Source organism: Phascolarctos cinereus, unplaced genomic scaffold (genome assembly GCF_003287225.1).
Source record: "Phascolarctos cinereus isolate Bilbo 61053 unplaced genomic scaffold, phaCin_HiC Scaffold_1;HRSCAF=81, whole genome shotgun sequence".
Classification (NCBI taxonomy): Eukaryota; Metazoa; Chordata; class Mammalia; order Diprotodontia; family Phascolarctidae; genus Phascolarctos; species Phascolarctos cinereus.
In genome coordinates this window covers 105,213,972-105,232,191 of record NW_027555514.1, presented here as the reverse complement: position 1 = coordinate 105,232,191, position 18,220 = coordinate 105,213,972, and the positions used below count along the sequence as shown (strand labels likewise).

At 37.0% G+C, this 18,220-nt stretch overlaps 1 protein-coding gene across 4 annotated transcripts in view; it reads left to right on the top strand.

The window, feature by feature from the left end:
- The window catches only part of TRIM24 (tripartite motif containing 24), a 105,086-nt gene that overhangs the window by 33,931 nt on the left and 52,935 nt on the right, over nucleotides 1–18,220 (top strand). For all 4 annotated transcript variants that reach the window (XM_078153505.1, XM_020997965.2, XM_020997962.2 and 1 more), the window contains exons 2-3: nucleotides 166–284; nucleotides 12,795–12,942. In XM_078153505.1, the coding sequence (XP_078009631.1) occupies nucleotides 166–284; nucleotides 12,795–12,942 (267 nt within the window). The remainder of the gene's footprint in view (nucleotides 1–165; nucleotides 285–12,794; nucleotides 12,943–18,220) is intronic.

Genomic DNA, 18,220 nt, shown 5'->3' with positions numbered 1-18,220 from the left:
TGGAAGTAGAAGTAGGTAAGATTTTTTGAGGCGATAGTATAGTGTGAAAGTACTTTGTCACTTTAGCGCTAGGTCATTTGGCTTCTGAAATTTTCAAATAGCTGGGTTCATTTGACATGTATCATAATTGTTATTAAACTAAGTTTTGCTTTTGTTTTTTTCCAGTTGGGGTCATTCGTTGTCCAGTTTGCAGCCAAGAATGTGCAGAGAGACACATTATAGATAATTTTTTTGTAAAAGATACTACAGAGGTACCCAGCAGTACAGTAGAAAAGTCTAATCAGGTGAGTATTCTATTAAATGTTAACTCACTTGCAACATCCATGTGTAAGAATGTTTAGGGGGAAAAAAGGTAAGGCAGAATTTTATAGTAAAATAAAAGTAGTTGATTGCTAACATTTTAGACATCGAAGTAACTACCTGGTGGCCCCAAAATAGAATGATTTCACTAGTTCACAACTCCAATAGCTCATTAGTATATCTATTTTCCCACATCCCCTCTGTCATTTTCCTTTATCTTTGCATCACCCCCTCTCCCTGTTCTCATATCTGCTTCCCCTTCTATTTTACTGTAGGGCAGGATAGATTTCTATACCCCATTGCCTATATATCCTATTTCCCAGTTGCCTGTAAAAACAATTGTTAACATTTGTTTTTAAAACTTTGAGTTCCAAATTCTCTCCTTCCTTTCCAAGTCACCCTCATTGAGAAGGCAAGCAATTTATATAGGTTATCCATGTGTAGTCATGCCAAACACTTCCATAATAGTCATTTTGTGAAAAATTAACTGTATTTCCATCCATCCTATCCTGCCCCCCGTTTATTCTATTCTCTCCTTTAACCCTGTCCCTCCTTAAAAGTGTTTGCTTCTGATTACCTCCTCCCCCAATCTGCCCTCCCTTTTATCATTACCCTCTCTGTTGTCCTTTTCCCCTCTTATTTTCCTGTAGGATAAGATAGATTTCCATACCCAGTTGAGTGTGTATGTTATTCCATCCTTAAGTCGAATCTGATGAGAGTAAGCACTCATTTCCTCTCACTCCCCCTCTTTTCCCCTCCACTGTAAAAGCTTTTTTTTCCTTGCCTCTTTTATGTGAGATAATTTACCCCATTCTACCTCTGCCTTTCTCCTTCTCCCAGTACATTCCTCTCTCACTCCTTAATTTTACTTTTTTAGGTATCATCCCTTCGTATTTAACTCACCTGTGCCCTTTGTCTATATATAATCCCTCCAACTACCCTGAAAGTGAGAAAGGTGTCATGAGTTACAAATAGTATGTGTCCATGTAGGAATGTAATAAATCCCTTTTCAAGTTACCTTTTCAAGCTTCTCTTGAGTCAGATTTTCTATTCAGCTCTGGTCTTTTCATCAAGAATGCTTGCAAGTCCTCTATTTCTTTGAATGTCTATTTTTGCTGGGTAGGTGATTCTTGGTTTTAATCCTATCTCCTTTGACCTTCGAATATCACATTCCAAGTCCTCCAGTGCCTTAATGTAGAAGCTGCTAAATCTCATGTTATCTTGATTGTATTTCCACAGTACTTGAATTGTTTCTCTATGGCTACTTGGAATATTTTCTCCTTGACCTGGGAATTCTGGAATTTGGCTATAATATTCCTGGGAGTTTTCCTTTGGGGATCTCTTTTAGGACGTGACCAGTGGATTCTTTTAATTTGTGTTTCGCCCTCTGCTTCTAGAATATCAGGCAGTTTTCCTTGATGATTTCTTAAAAGATGGTGTCTAGGCTGTTTTTTGGATTACAGCTTTCAGGTAGTCCAATAATTTTTAAATTCTCTATCCTGGGTCTATTTTCCAGGTCAGTTGTTTTTCCAGTGAGATATTTCACATTGTCTTCTATTTTTTCATTCTTTCGGTTTTGTTTTACAATGTCTTTATTTTTCATAAAGTCACTAGTTTCCATTTGTTCCATTCTAAATTTTAAGGAAGTATTTTCCTCAGGAAATCTGAGATTTTCCTCAGATCTCTTCCTCAGAGATCCTTTTGGATCTCCTTTTCCATTTGGCCAATTCTGCTTTTTAAGGCATTGTTCTCATTGGCTCTTTGGACCTCTTTTGCCATTTGTTCTAGTCTATTTATTAAGGTGTTTTTTCCTTCAGTATTTTTTGGGTCTCCCTTAGCAAGCTGTTGAGTTTTTTTTTCCATTATTTTCTTGCATCACTCTCATTGATCTTCCCAACTTTTCCTCTACGTCTCTTACTTGCTTTTCAAAATCCTTTTTGTGGCCTGAGACCAATTCATATTTTTCTTGGAGGCTTTGGATATAGGAACTTTGATGTTGTTGTCTTCTTCTTCTTGTTTGTTTTGATCTTCTTCGTCACCAAAATAAGATTCTATAGTTTGAGAGTTTATCAGGTTTTTTGTTTGTTTTGATTTTTGTGCTAAGTACTCATATTTGCAGCCAGTTACTTGACTTTTAAACTCTTTGTTAAGGTAGTGCTCTACTTCCAGTGTGGAGAGTGTACTGTCCTAAACTTTGGGGGTTTTGTGCAGCTGTTTTCAGAGATACTTCTAGGGACCTATAAATTTTCAATTCTTCCAAGGTGGTATGTTCAAAGCTTGAACTCTGGTCTGTGAGTAACCACAAGCACTCTTTTCTGCCTTGGAACTGAGGAGGATTTCTCTGCACCATGGACACAAGCTTCTACCATGCCAGCATTTCTCCTCGACCCAGGACTGTGACCCAGATCCAAGCACAAGCAAAGCAAGAGAATCATGCCTTAGCAGAAGAAAAGAGATCCCTGCAATCCCCCTCTGATCAGCCACTCAATTCCCTCACCATCTGTGGGCCCAGAGCTCTGGAATCAGCTGCCGCTGCTGCCACCATTCCACAGCTACGTCAGGGCTAGGGCCAACGGTCTTTGATGTTTTGGGGTTGAGAAGTCTGTTAAACCACCATAGCTGCTAGTGATTCAGTCCCATGAGCCCTGCTCCAGGTTCCCTTTTCCTGAGTGGCCAAACCTTAATTGCACTCCTCTCCCAGGTCAGTGCAGCCATCAAGATTGTCTTTGGCTAGAAACTTCTTCCACTCTACCTTTTTAATGAGTTCTGCTGCTCTAGAATTTGTTTAGAGTAATTTTTTACAGGCACTTGGAAGGGTTTGGGGGAGAACTCAATCAAGTCAATACTTTTACTGCACCATCTTTGCTCTGCTTATAATTTTAGTTGTATTGGTTTTATTTGTGCAATACCTTTTTAATTTCATGTAATCAGAATTATCCATTTTACTTCCTATGATCTTGTGTCTGTTAGTTATAAACTCTTCCCTTATCCACATATCTGAAAGAATTTCTTCCATATTTTAATAACTTACTTTTGCTGTCATCCTTAATGTCTAAATTACATACCTATTTTAAGCTTATCTTGTTATATACAGTGTGAGATATTGGTGTATTCAAAGTTTCTGACAGATTACTTCCAGTTTTCCCAACAATTTTTGTCAAATAGTGAATCAAATCAAAAGTCAAATCTTGCCCCAGCAGATGAGATATTGGGGTTTATCAAACAATAGGTTACTGTGCTCATTTAAGTATATTGTGTATCTAATTTGTTGCACTGATCAAACTCACTATTAGTATCATTGTTTATGATATAGTTTGAAATCTTTTACTGTTATTCTTCCTTCATTCACATTTTTTCTATTGTTTCCCTTGATAATTCTTGTTTCTCACTGTTTTGGTTTTTTTTTAAGCTTTTTAATTTAGTTAACATTGTCAATTTTATTATACTGGCTCAGCCTACCTATCCATGAGCAATTTCTCCATTTATTTAGGTCAGTCTTCATGTGAAGAATGTTTTGTAATTGTGTTCATGGGGTTCCTGTGTGTGTCTGTAGTTATTTTAAATGGTATTTTCTTTTCTTTCTCTTACTGATAATATACAGAAATTCTGAGGACTTGAATTGATTTATTTTTATCATGTAACTTTGCTGAAGTTGTTTTCGGTTAGTGTTTTAGTTGACCTTTAAGGGTTATTTTAAGTAAACCATCATCTGCAAAGAGTGACAGTATTTTTCTTGTTTGCTTGTGAATTTCTTTTTCTTGTCTTATTGCTGTTCCTAACGTTTCTAGTACAGTGTTGAATAGTAATGGTGATAGTAGAAATTCTTTCTTCCTGAACTTTGATCTTATTGGGAAAACTTTTAGCTTCTCCTCATTAGAGATAAAGGTTTCTCTTGGTTTTAGGTAGATTTAACTTATCATTTTTAGGGAAGTTCAGATTATTTTTGTACTTTGTAGTGTTTTAAACAGGAATGAGCATTGTATTTTGTTAAAAGCCCATTCTATTTTGAAATAATTACATAATTTTTGTTGTGTTTATTTTTAATATGGTCATTGTATGTTTATAGTTTTCTTAATATTGAAAGAGCACTGCACCAGCCCTTAATTTAGCTTTGTGAATAGCTCATTTTCTTTTCTGGCTGTACATTTCCATATTGATCTTTACCCTACTTCACCTGTGTAATTTCTTTTTTTGTTTTTTTTTTAAATTAATTTATTTTGATTTATCAACAATCACTTCCATATGCTTTTGAGTTTAAAATTTTTCTCCCAGGGAGAAGGGGGGGCAGCTAGGTGGTGCAGTGGATAGAGCATCAGCCCTGAAGTCAGGAGGACCTGAGTTCAAATGTGGTCTCAGACCAATTGTGTGACCCTGGGCAACCCCAATTGCCTAAAAATCAAAAAAAAATTAAAATTTTTCTCCCCCTTCCTCCCCACCAACCTCCCCAAGACAGTGCTCAGTCTGATATATGCTATACATTTACATTCCTATTAAACATATTTTCACATTAGTGAAGTTGTAAGTACAAATTCTCACTAGTGTTTTGCTTTTGAACATTGCCTCCCTCAGTCCCTCCCTCCCTTCCCCTTTTCTTCCCCTTTAGCCTTACTGCTTCTTCCCTCCCTTCTATTCCCCCCTCCCTTTTCTTTCACCTTTATCCTCCTACTGCCTATAGGGCAAGTTAGATTTCTATACCTAACTGATTTGTTATTCCCTTCTTCAGCCAAATCTGATGAGAGTAAGGTTCAAACAATGCTCATCCCCCTCCCTTCTTTCCCTCTGCTGTAATAGGATTTTGTGTCTTTTCCTGTAATGTAATTTGCCCTTGCCTGCTTCCTCCTTTCTCAGTACATTTTCTAAGATCAGACTAATCCACTTACTTGGATCCATTTAACCCACTTGATTAGATTTTTTTTTTTATCATTGCATCAAAACTAATATCCACCCCCTTTATGTATACTCCTTTACCATGATGTAATAACAATACAGTTCTCAAGAGATGCAAGTGTCATCTTCCCTTGTAGGGATGTAAACAGTCCACCCTTATTAACAACATATTGTATCTTTCTGTCCCATTTACCTTTTCATGTCTTTCTTGAATCTTGTACTTGAAGATCAAATTTTTGTTGAGCTCTGGTCTTTTTATCAGGAAGTTTGGAAGTCCCCTATTTCATTGAATATCCATTTCCTCCCTTAAAAAATCATGCTCATTTTTGCAGGGTAGTTGATCCTTGGCTGTAATCCAAGCTCCTTTGCCTTACAGAATATCATGTTCTATGCCCTGCGGTCTTTTAATGTAGAAGCTGCAAGGTCCTGTGTAATCCTGACTGTGGTTCCATGATATTTAAATTGTTTCTTTCTGGCTGCTTGCAGCACCTTCTCTTTCATCTGGTAATTTTGGAATTTTGCTATTATATTCCTTGGCGTTGTCAATTTGGGATCTCTTTCAGGGGTGATGGTGATTCTTTCTATGGTTATTTTACCTTCTGTTCTAGGACTTAGGGCAGTTTTCCTTTATGATTTCCTGAAAGATACTGTCCAGGCTCTTTTTTTCATCATGATTTTCAGGTAGTCCAATAATTTTTAAATTGTCTCTCCTGGATCGATTTTCCAGGTCGGTTTTTACTGATGATATTTTAGTTTTCATCTTTTTTTCATTTTTTGTTTCTGTTTGACTGATTCTTGCTCTCTCATAGAGTCATTAGTTTCCATTTGTCCAATTCTAGTTTTTAACAGATTGTTTTCTTCTGTTAGTTTTTGTACTTCCTTCTCCAATTGGCCAATTGTATTTTTTAAGGACTCTTCTACCTCTCTCATTAGACTTTTAAAATCCTTCTTGAGCTCTTCTAAGAAGGCTTTTTGGGTTTCAGACCACTTCATACTCCCTTTTGATGTTGCAGATGTGGGTTTGTTGACAGTGTTGTCCTCTTCAGAATTTCTGTCTTGATCTTCACTCTTCTCATAATATGAATCTATGGTACATTTCTTTTTACTCATGGTTTCTTTATTCCCTGGCCTTTAAAGAGATTGAGCTTTCCTGCTGGGGAACAGAGGATACTGACCCAAGCTTCTTGTGTTGGGAGCCTAGGTCTTGGTCACTGGCTTTGCATGCTGGGGCCTCTTATGCTGGGAATTGGAGGCTGTAGATTTCTGGCAGCTTACCTCGTGTTGGGCTGGAATCAGCAAGGCTGGAACTTTCAGGCAATTCTAGCGTGCCTGCTTTTCCTTTCCTTTAGCTTTCTTCAGCTCCTTTTAGATGGGTGCTGCAGGATGTTTGTCTGCCTGGGGCTCCTTGCAATGCTGTCTCCCTCCTTTCTGCTAATGCACTGGGAGATTCCTTTTCGGTAGAGTGTTGAGGCACCTGGTGGTTCTCTGAGCTGGTTTCCACTGGTTCCTCCCACCCTCACTGAGGTACTTGGAGGTCCAGATGTTGGTGTTTGCCTGCTCTACCACTCGGGCTTCAGGATCTCTTCTGGTTGACAGCTGGAGGTTCTGACAGCTTACCTGGTGTTGGACTGGAATTAGCAAGGCTGGGACTTTAGGAAGACTTGAGGTTGCTTTCTTCAGCTCCTTTCAGAGGAATGCTGCAGGGTGCTTATCTGCCTGGGGTCCTTTGCAGTGCTGGTTCGCTTATGTTTGCTGAGGCACTGGGAGACCCATTTGCTGTGCTGCTGCACTGCTGTTCCCCGTCTTTCTTCTAGTTCAGCTATTCAAGGGTTTTTCTTTTTTTCCCCTGGGGTGGTATTTCCTGGGTTTTCAAAGGTTGATAGGGGAGGGTGAGAGCGACTACCTTTTTACTCCACCATCTTGGCTTCCATGTAATTTCTTGTTTTTAAGGGACTGCAGTTTACTGCTTGCCTTGTCATTGCTCTTGTGCTGCCGACTCTCAACTTTCTTTGTAGAATGTATTTTAAATTCAGTTATATAGCATCATGTCAAGAACATTAATATTAAACAGATGGGCTTTTTTTTTTCTGGGATAACCTTTAACTCATTACAAGAATCTAAAGGCTGCTTAAAACTAAAAGGCAAACATTTTATTCTCCTATTTATTACTAGACCTTGGCTCATTGTCTCTTCACTGTGTCTCTCCTGTATCAATCCCGTGTCTCTCCAGTATCAATACTGAAAACTACTTTACACAGCTGTCCAGTCTGTGTTCAGGACAAATAAATGATCATGGATATAATTTAGGAGGCTTTACATTGTTCTGGAAATTGATGCAAACAGTATGATGTCCACAGGTGGAAGCATCTGTAGGGAGCTTAAATACCTTAATTTAGACTCTCTTCTGGACATTCTACATGACAGTGACAAACTTCAGCAAGAGGATTACCTGTCCCTGTATTATACTTTCCTTCATATTTATAATCAGAAGAGTCATTAAGTAAATTATCTCTGCTGTTAAATCATTAAAGGACTATTCAGTGATCTTACCACATGCAAAGGAAACATTAGAACCTCTCAGCTGAACCAGACACTTTAACAATAAATATGTGGACTATTCTAGAATACCATTTGCCAAATTTCTTTTGTCATTCCTTTTCGTTTTCTCATTAAAGGTATTCTCACTGAGTGTGTCGGTTCTTATAAAAATGTTACAGAAATTTGAGAAAGAACTTTGAGTTGGTAGGTATTACTATTTTCCAAGTTCTCCCTTTTTTTGTTTTTGATGCAAGATTTTCCCCACATTTCTTCTACCTATCCCCTCTTTCTGATATGTTAAGAATATGATACCTCAGTTCCTTTAAAATTACCACCTCCAGTTGAGATTTTTGTTACATACCTAGTTCGGTTTAGCTGCTTTCTTTCCCCTCCTTGGTTTTCTTCAGTGTCACTTTCCATTTCCTCATGCACATCATCTAGGACTAGTAATTTTTATTGTCCAGATGTGGCAGCAGTGCCATTATTGATGGCCCCTCAAAAAAAGTTATAAAAATCTTAACACATTTTCCTGATTTCATCTGTTGGCTTTCTCGTTCTTGTTTTAACTTTAGACATCCTTGAGATACATCATTTAGTTTGGTCTTTCGTCAAGTTGTTTTTTTTTCCCCTCTGTTATTTTTTATTGTTTTATCAGGTGGCATTGATCATAATCTCCCACAAACTTTCAGTATAAGTTAATGTTGTTTTGTTTGTTTTTTGCTTTTTTGTTGAGACAGTAAGTGTCAAGTGTCTGAGGTCGGATTTGAACTCAGGTCCTCCTGACTTCAAGGATGGAGCTCTGTTCTCTGCAGCACCTAGCTGCCCCATATTATTTCATCAGTCTTCACAACACCCGTGCACGTTAGGTGCTATTATTATCATCCTCATTTTACAGGTGAGAAACCTGAGACACAGAGACATTGAGTGCTTTGTCCAGGGTCAGACAGCTAGTAAGTATCTGAGGCTGGATTTGAACCTGTATCTTGCTAACTCCAAGGCTAGCACTCTATCCACTGTGCTACTTAGCTGCCCTCACTATAAGTTTTTGCAGCCCAGTTTATACTCTATACTGCTGATTGCCATATACTTCTTTTGGGGAGGTAATTGGGGTTGTTGCTTTGCTTGCCTAGGGTCACACAGGTAGGAATTTTCTGAGGCCTGATTTGTACTCAGGAATGTCTTGACTTCAGGCGAAGCACTCTATCACTGTTCCACTTAGCTTCCTGTTTGCCATGTTCTTCTGAGTGGCAGGGAATCGTGTGTCTGCTAAGGCAAGATTTAGAATCTTGGTCTCATTAGAGTAGATTGGTTTTCATTATTTATTACAATTTTGCGTAGAAGTTTAATCCTAGTCCTTCATCTATTTCTCTCTCTCTTTTTTTTTTGCCATCAGCAAGCTTTTAAATAGGTCAGTTTCTTTTTGTATCCTATTTCTGCCATTTCCCCCTTCTAGTCTGATATTGATTTTAGTCTTTGTCTTAACAATTTGGTGATGTTATTGTATAACACATGGTTGCACTAGAAACAGACATTTGATTCAGAAAGTATTCTCACCATGTTATGTGGCTTCCTTTTCACTAAAATATCATTAGTTTAATTGGGATGTCTCTTCGTACAAATCACCAACTACTATAACATTAAAGGCTTGTAGGCCTAGAAAGCATCTCAGTGAGTGAATGTTTGAGAGAGAAAGACAGCAAGAAAACACCAGCTTACCATTGAAACAATTTAAGTTATGGTCTTAGGGTGGAGGAAACTAGGATTGCCTCAGAAGCATGAAAAGAAAACACTTGATGAAAAAAAGTGTACAGGAGACTTGGCTCAGCAAAATGGCTTGGAACACATTTTAGGATAGTACTTCTAGCACAGCAAAAAATAGAAAAAGGCTTGTAAATTCTGGTGTCTTTTTTTTTTAATACTGATAATTTTTCACCTGTTGTAACACAGGAACTATCACATTTAGATTTTTCATATTCTCCTGTTATTTACTTAAGGAATCAAAAGACACTGGAGAGGAAAAAGGATGGGAAGAGTAGCTTTACTAGACCAGGTAGACACAGAGAAACCCTCTGCTTCAGGCAGCTTTTATCATTTGATTCACACATTATTACATAGCATCTCTTGAAGAGATGAATGAGAGGATAGGGCCAGAATTGAAGAGGGGTACAGAATATGGCTTGGTTGCCTTCCTTTGGGAAGTTGCATAGTTCTTTTAGTGGTTTTAAGTTACACCTTGAAACACATGCTTGTCTGATTAACATCAATGTTCTTTCAGTGTTGGTGTATGAATATGAGTCATAGGATACCACAGTTACTGAATAATTCAAGTTGAGGGTCACCCAAGAGGGCAGTCGTGAACTCCGAGTGTGTGTGAGAAGTCTGTAAATGCTAGCAATCAGGAACTTTTTGAGGGAAGCTATGTTTGTTATTCAGGTTTATAATCAGAAAAGAAGGTAGGCTAGTCATATAGTGAGAGTGAAGATAACCAGTGGATAGTCAGGGTGCTTGTTCCCCTGGCATCTATACAATGTCAAGACAATGAGGTTCCTGGCACCTTAGCTGGAGACCCCCTCTATAGAGGATACATGGGATGATGTGGACAAGTCACACAGTATAAGAGGGCATGGTAAGGTTACAGGCTGCAGTCTTAAAGGAATACCTGTATCAGTAACATTATAGATTAATTTATGTATAAACTCTTTTAAGGATTTGATTTTGACTTCTGTCACGTAGGCATTCCGCAGTTCTGTGCATTTTACCTGATGCTGATATAGTGGCATGGAATTGACCTCAAGTTCTCAAAAAGCTGTGTACAGTGAACTCTGCAAGCTTGGCAGATTCTACCAGAAGTCAAAAAGACTTCAAGGGCAAGCCCTGCAATTGACTTTTTCTGTCACCCAAAGACCAACTAAGTGAAGTCTGTTATCTGTTAAGTGGTTGTCACTTTTCTCTTATGCTTAATATCACCAGGAATGAGAGGGTTGGTGTATGTTCAGTATACCTAGTATTTTGATAATGCTCAGGAAATAAGGTAGTATAGTAGAAAAAAGAAGAGCACTGGACCTGGATCTTAGAGGACTTGGTTTCAAACTCTGGCTGTGCTGCATGGTCCTTATGACCTTGGGCCAGTCCCTAACAACTGGGTCTCCTTTAGTAGAATGGCTGGATTGGACTAGATGACTTCCTAGTTGCCTTTCAGATCTTAATTTCTGATCTTACAATTTAACAACTTTTGACTTTAGGCAAGGCTCTTATTCTCTCTGGTGTTATGAAATAACAGATCCGTTAGCTACTGAATTATGGCATGTAATAAGATTGAGTTGTTAATACACAATGGAGGGAATCCTGGTTTCAAATTCTGGCTTTGCCGCTTTAGCTATCTGACTTCAGACAGTCATTTAGTCTCTTTGAGTTAGTTTCCTCATCCACAAAGGCAGGGGATAGATTAAATCACCCTTGAAGTCTTTCAGTTCTAAACCTGTGATTGTATGATTAAATACAGCTTTGGAGAACTTAGTTTGGTATTTTTTATTTGTAGGAGTTTCTTAATGAAGAGGAAATTGAAGGCTTTAGAATATGTCTAGTTGAAATCATGAAGGACAGTCCCCTTTGTGCCCAATCTTCATATTTATTGAAGTGAATTCTTGTGGAGTAAAGCTGGCTAGTTGCCAGTGATAAAGCTGTAGAAGGAAGAAGTGTTTAGAATTCAAAAATTAAGTAACTGATGTTTACACAGCATGAACTCGTATTAGATAGTTACTACAGAAACTAAAACTAAATTGAGGAAGACATGCCAATCTATTGGTTAAAGGGTATTTCTGCATAGGGAATCCTCCACTCAATTGGTTTTTTGTTTTTTTTTTTTTCAAATTAGCATCTATAGGATGAAGCCAAAGCTTTACTTTACTCGAATGCAGATTTACAGTGCTGGAAAGAATGGGAATTTAGTAAAGTAGCTTGAGCCCACTTAAAGGGTGATTCTACCCTTTAATATAAAAGCAGTATAAGCAGTTTTTGTTTTTTTCTTTCTTTTTAAAATTTTTAATTCATTTTTCAATATTAAAAAAATTTAAAATATTTAAATAAAATTTAATTAACATTTTATTAATTTATTTTTATTTTTAACATTCACTTCCACGAGTTTAAAATTTTCTCCCACTCCCTTTCTTCTCCCCTTCCCACGAAGACATTCAATCTGATATAGGCTCCTCATATACATTCCCACTAAACATATTATTACATCAGTCATGTTGTAAAGAAGAACCAGAACCAATAAGAGGAACCGCAAGAAAGAAGAAGGAAAACAAAACAGAAGAAAAATAAAGAGCTAATAGTATGCTTTGGTCTGCGTTCAGACTCCATAGTTCTTTCTCTGGATGTGGATAGCATTTTCCATCATGAGCCCCCTGGAGATGTCTTAGATATTTGCATTGCTGAGAAGAGCTAAGCCTATCAAAGTTAGAGTTTTTGTTTTTTCAAAACCAAATAATTAGCAAATCTAATTATGAAAGGTAGAAGTAGCATATCTAATGGATAGAGTACTGGCTTTGGGATTCAAGAAGGACCTGGGTTCATTTTTTTAGCCTCTAATAACATGCTGGCATTCTCATCCAGGGCAAGTTACTTATTCCCCCTGATAGTTCTCTTTAAGTTGCTGATTAAACACAATTCTGTGGAGGAAGATTTTCCCTATAAAATAAATCACAAGTTTTATTTCTTTAAAAAAAATTTGAGAAAATATATATAGCCAAATCAGTTGCTATATGTTTTCTGCTTCATTGTCATCCTACACTTCCAGAGGAAATTGGAACAGAATATTTTACTTATGATATTTGTACTTAAAAAGTTATATTTTCTCTTTGATATAATTAGTACAAAAGCAAGTATTAGTGTGATTTTTAATCTTTGCAACTGCCATTGAAATGTGGATTGATAGTGTCAGGTAATATTGATGATAGCATTTAGTTGTTATTATTGCCATGAACATTTACATATGCTCATTAGGGATTGTCCTTTCATTTTTCTCAAATAACCATCTTCTGTATTCCATTTATATTTTTAAAAACTAGGTTTGCACAAGCTGTGAAGACAATGCAGAAGCAAATGGTTTTTGTGTAGAGTGTGTTGAATGGCTCTGCAAGACTTGTATCAGAGCTCATCAGAGAGTAAAATTCACAAAGGACCATACTGTCAGACAGAAAGAGGAAGTATCTCCAGGTAAAACTAGTGTTTCAAGTTTTAATTTCATATTTCTTATCAAATGCATGTAATTCTGAGTTCCATACATTAAAAGGCCCTTGTCCTCAAAATGCTTCTACTTTAATAGAAATTTAATAGAAGATAAACATAGAACCTCTCCCCCCAGCACCTTTTTCTTTCTTTTCCACACATATAATATAGCATGGAGAGCAATTTCAAGAGGTCTGTTTCTAGAACCTGTTTCTGTACTCACTGTAGTAATCTTACTTATATCTATTGCATTTGAGTTGATTTGAGAGTGTGCGTGAAAAACAGCATTCTGCATTTTAGCTGGTTTCTTAGAGACAGTAGTAGTTCACGAGCTTTTGGGCACTGTTTATCAACTAATTTCCATTGTTTTACTCAAGTACTTTATCATTGAGTATAAGGTTTTTTTATTTAAGTTGTATGTAGTTCAAATTTTTAGCTTCCAGTTCTTAAATGGGATAATAATGGATAAATAATGGATAAAACTTCCTGAAACCGATCAGGGTCCCAGCTCCTTGCCTTTTAAAACTATATCTCCCCATTGTGAAAGTACAGGGGCTATTTAAAGGCCCAATCCCAGTACTGACTGGCATGGGAGCTTTGACCTGCTCCATTTCTGACATGGACCAGTTTGTCCTTCCTGAAACAACATGGTGCCCTCACTCTCCTGGGAGCCTACCATGATGATGCTGATTCTAATGAGGACACCTACATAGCTCACTGCATCTAAGAACTCACAAGCCCAAGAAACCCATGTGTTTAGTGGCTGGCATTACAGGTATGCACTATGTGATGTCCAACCAATCACTCCCTCTTAACTATTTCCCTTTAAATTTAGTGAGAAAGTCAGGTCAGCTGGGAAAGAGATTTATTTTAATTGAATTAAACAGATTTTCTACTCTTAGTTTAGTCACCTTCGACAAATCATTCCTTCTACGAAGGTTAATTAGGCCTCTGATTCAAGGAAGACCATAGACTTTCAGACTATGACATTATACTAGTATTTCTTAATATTTTATAACAAAACAAGCCCTTCTCCACATGTCTGTGTATGGAGTGCTAAACTTTAAGATAGGAAGACCTGAGTTCAAAATTTGCTTTTGATACTTAGTAGCTTTGAAATCAGTAGAAAGTGATTTAACCTCCGTAAAACTCAGCTTTCTCTCCTGGAAAAATCCAAGACCTTAATGGATTGTTGTGAGGCTCAAATAAGATAATAACTAGGCATTCAGTGGGATAATGTTTAGAGCTTGAAGGGACTTTAGGGGTCATCTGATCTGAGCTTCTTACATTATACATGAGGAACTGAGACACAAAAGGGGTCAAGTGACTTAACCCAGGGTCACACATCTAGTAAGTGTCAGATACCATTTGAAACCAGGTTTTCCTAACACTTAAGTCTAGTACCCTATCAACTACATAGAAAGCCAAAGATTTATGGCTTTTAAATAAAATTTCTTTGTAAGTAATTGTCATAAGTATATTAAATTTTCAAATGATAAAAAAAATCTTAAAATTGTTATAAAAATAGCTACATGTCATTTATATTGGTATCATAAGAATGTTCCACTTTTGAAATAGCTGATTTCTGACCATTTAAACATTTAACATTTTCATGGTTTTAGCATTTTTATATCTACAAATGGTTTATGGGGGAAATTTGACTGTTTCCTATTGTACCCTCTGGCTATCATCCAATTCTTCATCTTTTAACCCCAAATTTCTTGATGTGTGGGGTCTGTATTTATTGCTTCCATTTTACTTAACTCTTTGTAATCTGGCTTTTACCCTTGAAAACTGTTCTAAAGGTATACTCTCAAATCTAATAATGTTGCCACCTTCAGTTGTTAGGTAGATGTGGTGACTGTGACTTTTGTATTCTGAAACCTAAGAATGTTGTCCTCAAATGACTAGTCATAGATGCTGCTTTCTCAGGAACTGATAAAGCACTCTATTTTCTCTCTTCTGATTAGTCCTGTTAAATACTGAAGAATCTTTCTTTTATAGTTGGGTAGGGTTATTTAAATCCTGATGAAAGGTGGGCAAAACTTTTTCAATAATCCTTCATGTATTACCAAGGGATACCATTCATGGTCGGTTATCAAGAAGAGGATGGAGATTTGAGTGTATCGCCGGCCATATCTCCATTTATTTTGGTGTTATGTGGTGTTTTCCTTATCCAGGATCTTAAACCTCCCCTTTTAGCCTTAGAACATAGTGGGGTACCCCCCCATTTGCAGCATTTTAGCGAAGTTCTACTAAGCCAACAGCCATATCCATCATACTCTATCCTGTCCTCTTTTCTCCTGCGTAAGAATCGTGTATCATCTTTTAGATCATTTACCTTCATGCATTGTTAATTTTGTACCTCAGCATAGAGGTAATTTGGGGTTCTCAATATGTATTTATTCTGTATATATTTTTATATACAGAACGTATGCATGTCTTATCCCTCAACGGGCTATGAACTCCTTGAGAGGCAGGACTGTTTAACTTTTTGTTTTTATATCCCTGTAGTGTAACATATGTCTGGCACTTAGTCGACACTTAATAAATCCTTGTTGATATTATTAATTTGCCACTTTGCAAAGGATTCTTTTTCTATATAATCCCTATATCTGTCCTGTGTTACATAAGTAGTGAACATGTGAAGTGATCTCTATGTAAGTCTTTCAGTTAGCAAACTTTTATTAAATGTCTGCTGTGTGCCAGATACTGTTTTTGTTCTAAGAATATGAAGACAGAAATCAAACAGCAAGGAGCCTTACATTCTATTGAGGTAGAAAACATGTTCACGTAAAAATATACCAAATACAATTTAAAGGACAGTTTTGGAACAAAGTCTTCATTAGGAAGGGATTTAGGAAGGCTTCAGGTAGAAAGGTTGTGCTTATTCTGAGGCCTGAATGACTTAAGGGATTCTCAGAGTTTGGAGGTGAGGGAAGAGTGCAATAATACTAGGTCGGATTCCTTGCTGTCTTTGTTTTGGGCAGCTAGATAGGCACATGCAGGAATCAATAGGCTTTACTGTTGCTAAAATAGGATGTGAACATCAAGTTACAGGCACCAGCTACTTAGCAGGGAGAAGGTGCGAGTAATACATATAATGCGAAACAGAAGCTAACATAAAACCGTTGTTTCAAAGAAATATTTATTGCCACTAAGTCTGTCCATGGCTAAATTGCATACTGCTTTCAGTCATAAGAAAGTGACCATTGCATTTACCTTAATGATAATTTTACCATTTTCAGATGTAGAGGAAACAGCCAATGAAATTGTTATTCAACAATTAATGCTGACTAATATGTAAAATGATAGAAGTACAAATCAAAAGTTTTCACCCTTGACCTACCAGATTGGAGAAGGTGATAAAAGTCAACATTGGCACTGTAAATAAAAATGATAGTAAACTTGATGTGATGAAGGGGTATGGTTATGTCATCATATTGAAATCATAATTTTTAGAGAAATGCATCTGACATGTACCAACAATTTGGGAAGAACAAATTTCAAAGCATTAGAGCAGTGTAAAAGCTCCAGGAAGAAAGGAAGAGTTGTCTGAAGACAGTAGTTTCATAGGGACCACAGATCCAACTGAGGCTTTTTTATTTTGGTGAGTTTCTTTAAAGTAAGGGAAAGCATTTTGAGCACCTGCCCCTTCCTAACCCCCTAAAAAAAAACCCTTACATAGTACATAATAGTAGTTATCATGTGTATTGAGCTTTACGATTGGCAAAGTGACTTTACATGTGTTAATCTCATTTAGGGACAACTAAAAGCTACAGTGGATGGTGTCGCTTGACCCTGTGTGTAGTCAGGAACACCTGAGTTTAAATTCACCCTCAGATACTTACTAGCTGTGTGATCTTACTAGTTGTGTGCAAAGCAAGTCACTTAACTTAACCTTTTTCTGTTTTAGTCTTCTTCTCATCTTTAAGATGGAAATGATAGCATGTACCTCTCAATATTACTGTGAGGATAAAATGAGGTAATATTTATAAAACATTAGTCAAAGTGCCTAGCACATAGTAGATGCTAAGTAAATGCATATTTCCTTCCTTCCTGTGTTCCCATTTTACTGATGAGAAAGCTGAGTTTGAAAAGTTAATTGACTCAGCCAAGGTTAACCAGCTAGTGTCTAAGGCAGGATTGGAATTCGTAGATAGGCAGATTGGTAAGATATGGATAATACAAATATAAATGTATATTTTATGATATACATTATATATATATATATATATAAGAGAGTCTCCAATTATGTCACCTAATTGCCTAGTATATTCACAAAAAGACAAATAATAAATATGTGATCTTTTCAGGATTTAGTTTACTTTGTTTTTCCTTCTTAAATTTAAGAAGCCACCCATTGTAACTAAGAAATTTTTTTTTAATGGGAGGAAAATTAAATATCTGCTGAATTTGACATGTGCAGTATTTCACAGTCAACAGTCTTCTGTCACTGATCAGTCTCACGCATGGAAGCTTATGTCTTTTCCTCTTTTCAGAGATATGCTTCGATCATTATCATTTCAGTAGTCATTCATTTATATTGTTGCAGCCTTTGTGTATATTTTCTTTTTGCTTAATTTGCATCAGTTTGTGCAGGTCTTCTTATACTTCTCTATGTTTTTCATTTCTTATGTGGTAACATTCTACTAAATTCATGAGCCATGATTAGTTTAGACATTCCCCAATCAGTGGGTGTCTATTTTGTTTTTGTTTTTTGTTTCTGCACAAAAAGCTGCCAGAAACAGTTTTTTATTTCATTGATCTCTTTTGAGTGTAGTCTCAGCATTTGACCCATTTAGTGATTTATCATAATTCCATATTCTCTCTGGAATTGTTGGGCAATTAACAGCCCTGCTAGCAATGTTAATATGCTTGTCTTTCTACAACCTCCTCAGAATCGCCTGTTTCAGTCTACTGTCTGGTGAAACCTAGTTGTTTAATAAATGTCTATCCAGTCAGTAAATATCAATGTGCTGGGCGCTGTACTAAGAGCTGGGAGTACAAATATGAAAAAGGATAGCCCTTTCCCTCAAGGAGCTAAGGGGGAAATACGAGACACAAAAAGAAGCTGAAAAGTTGGGGATTGGCCTAACTGCTAGGCAAGGTAACCAATGTTGGGGCATGGTGGAAAAACCAGAGAAGTCCTAAAGTAGTATGCCTTTTAATGGAGGTTTTGAAGTCATGGTTCCAACCTTCAGTCAGAGCAGTGGAGGGTGATAATGAGGTAGAATACCAAGGCCTATGGGATCTTGCAGCGTGA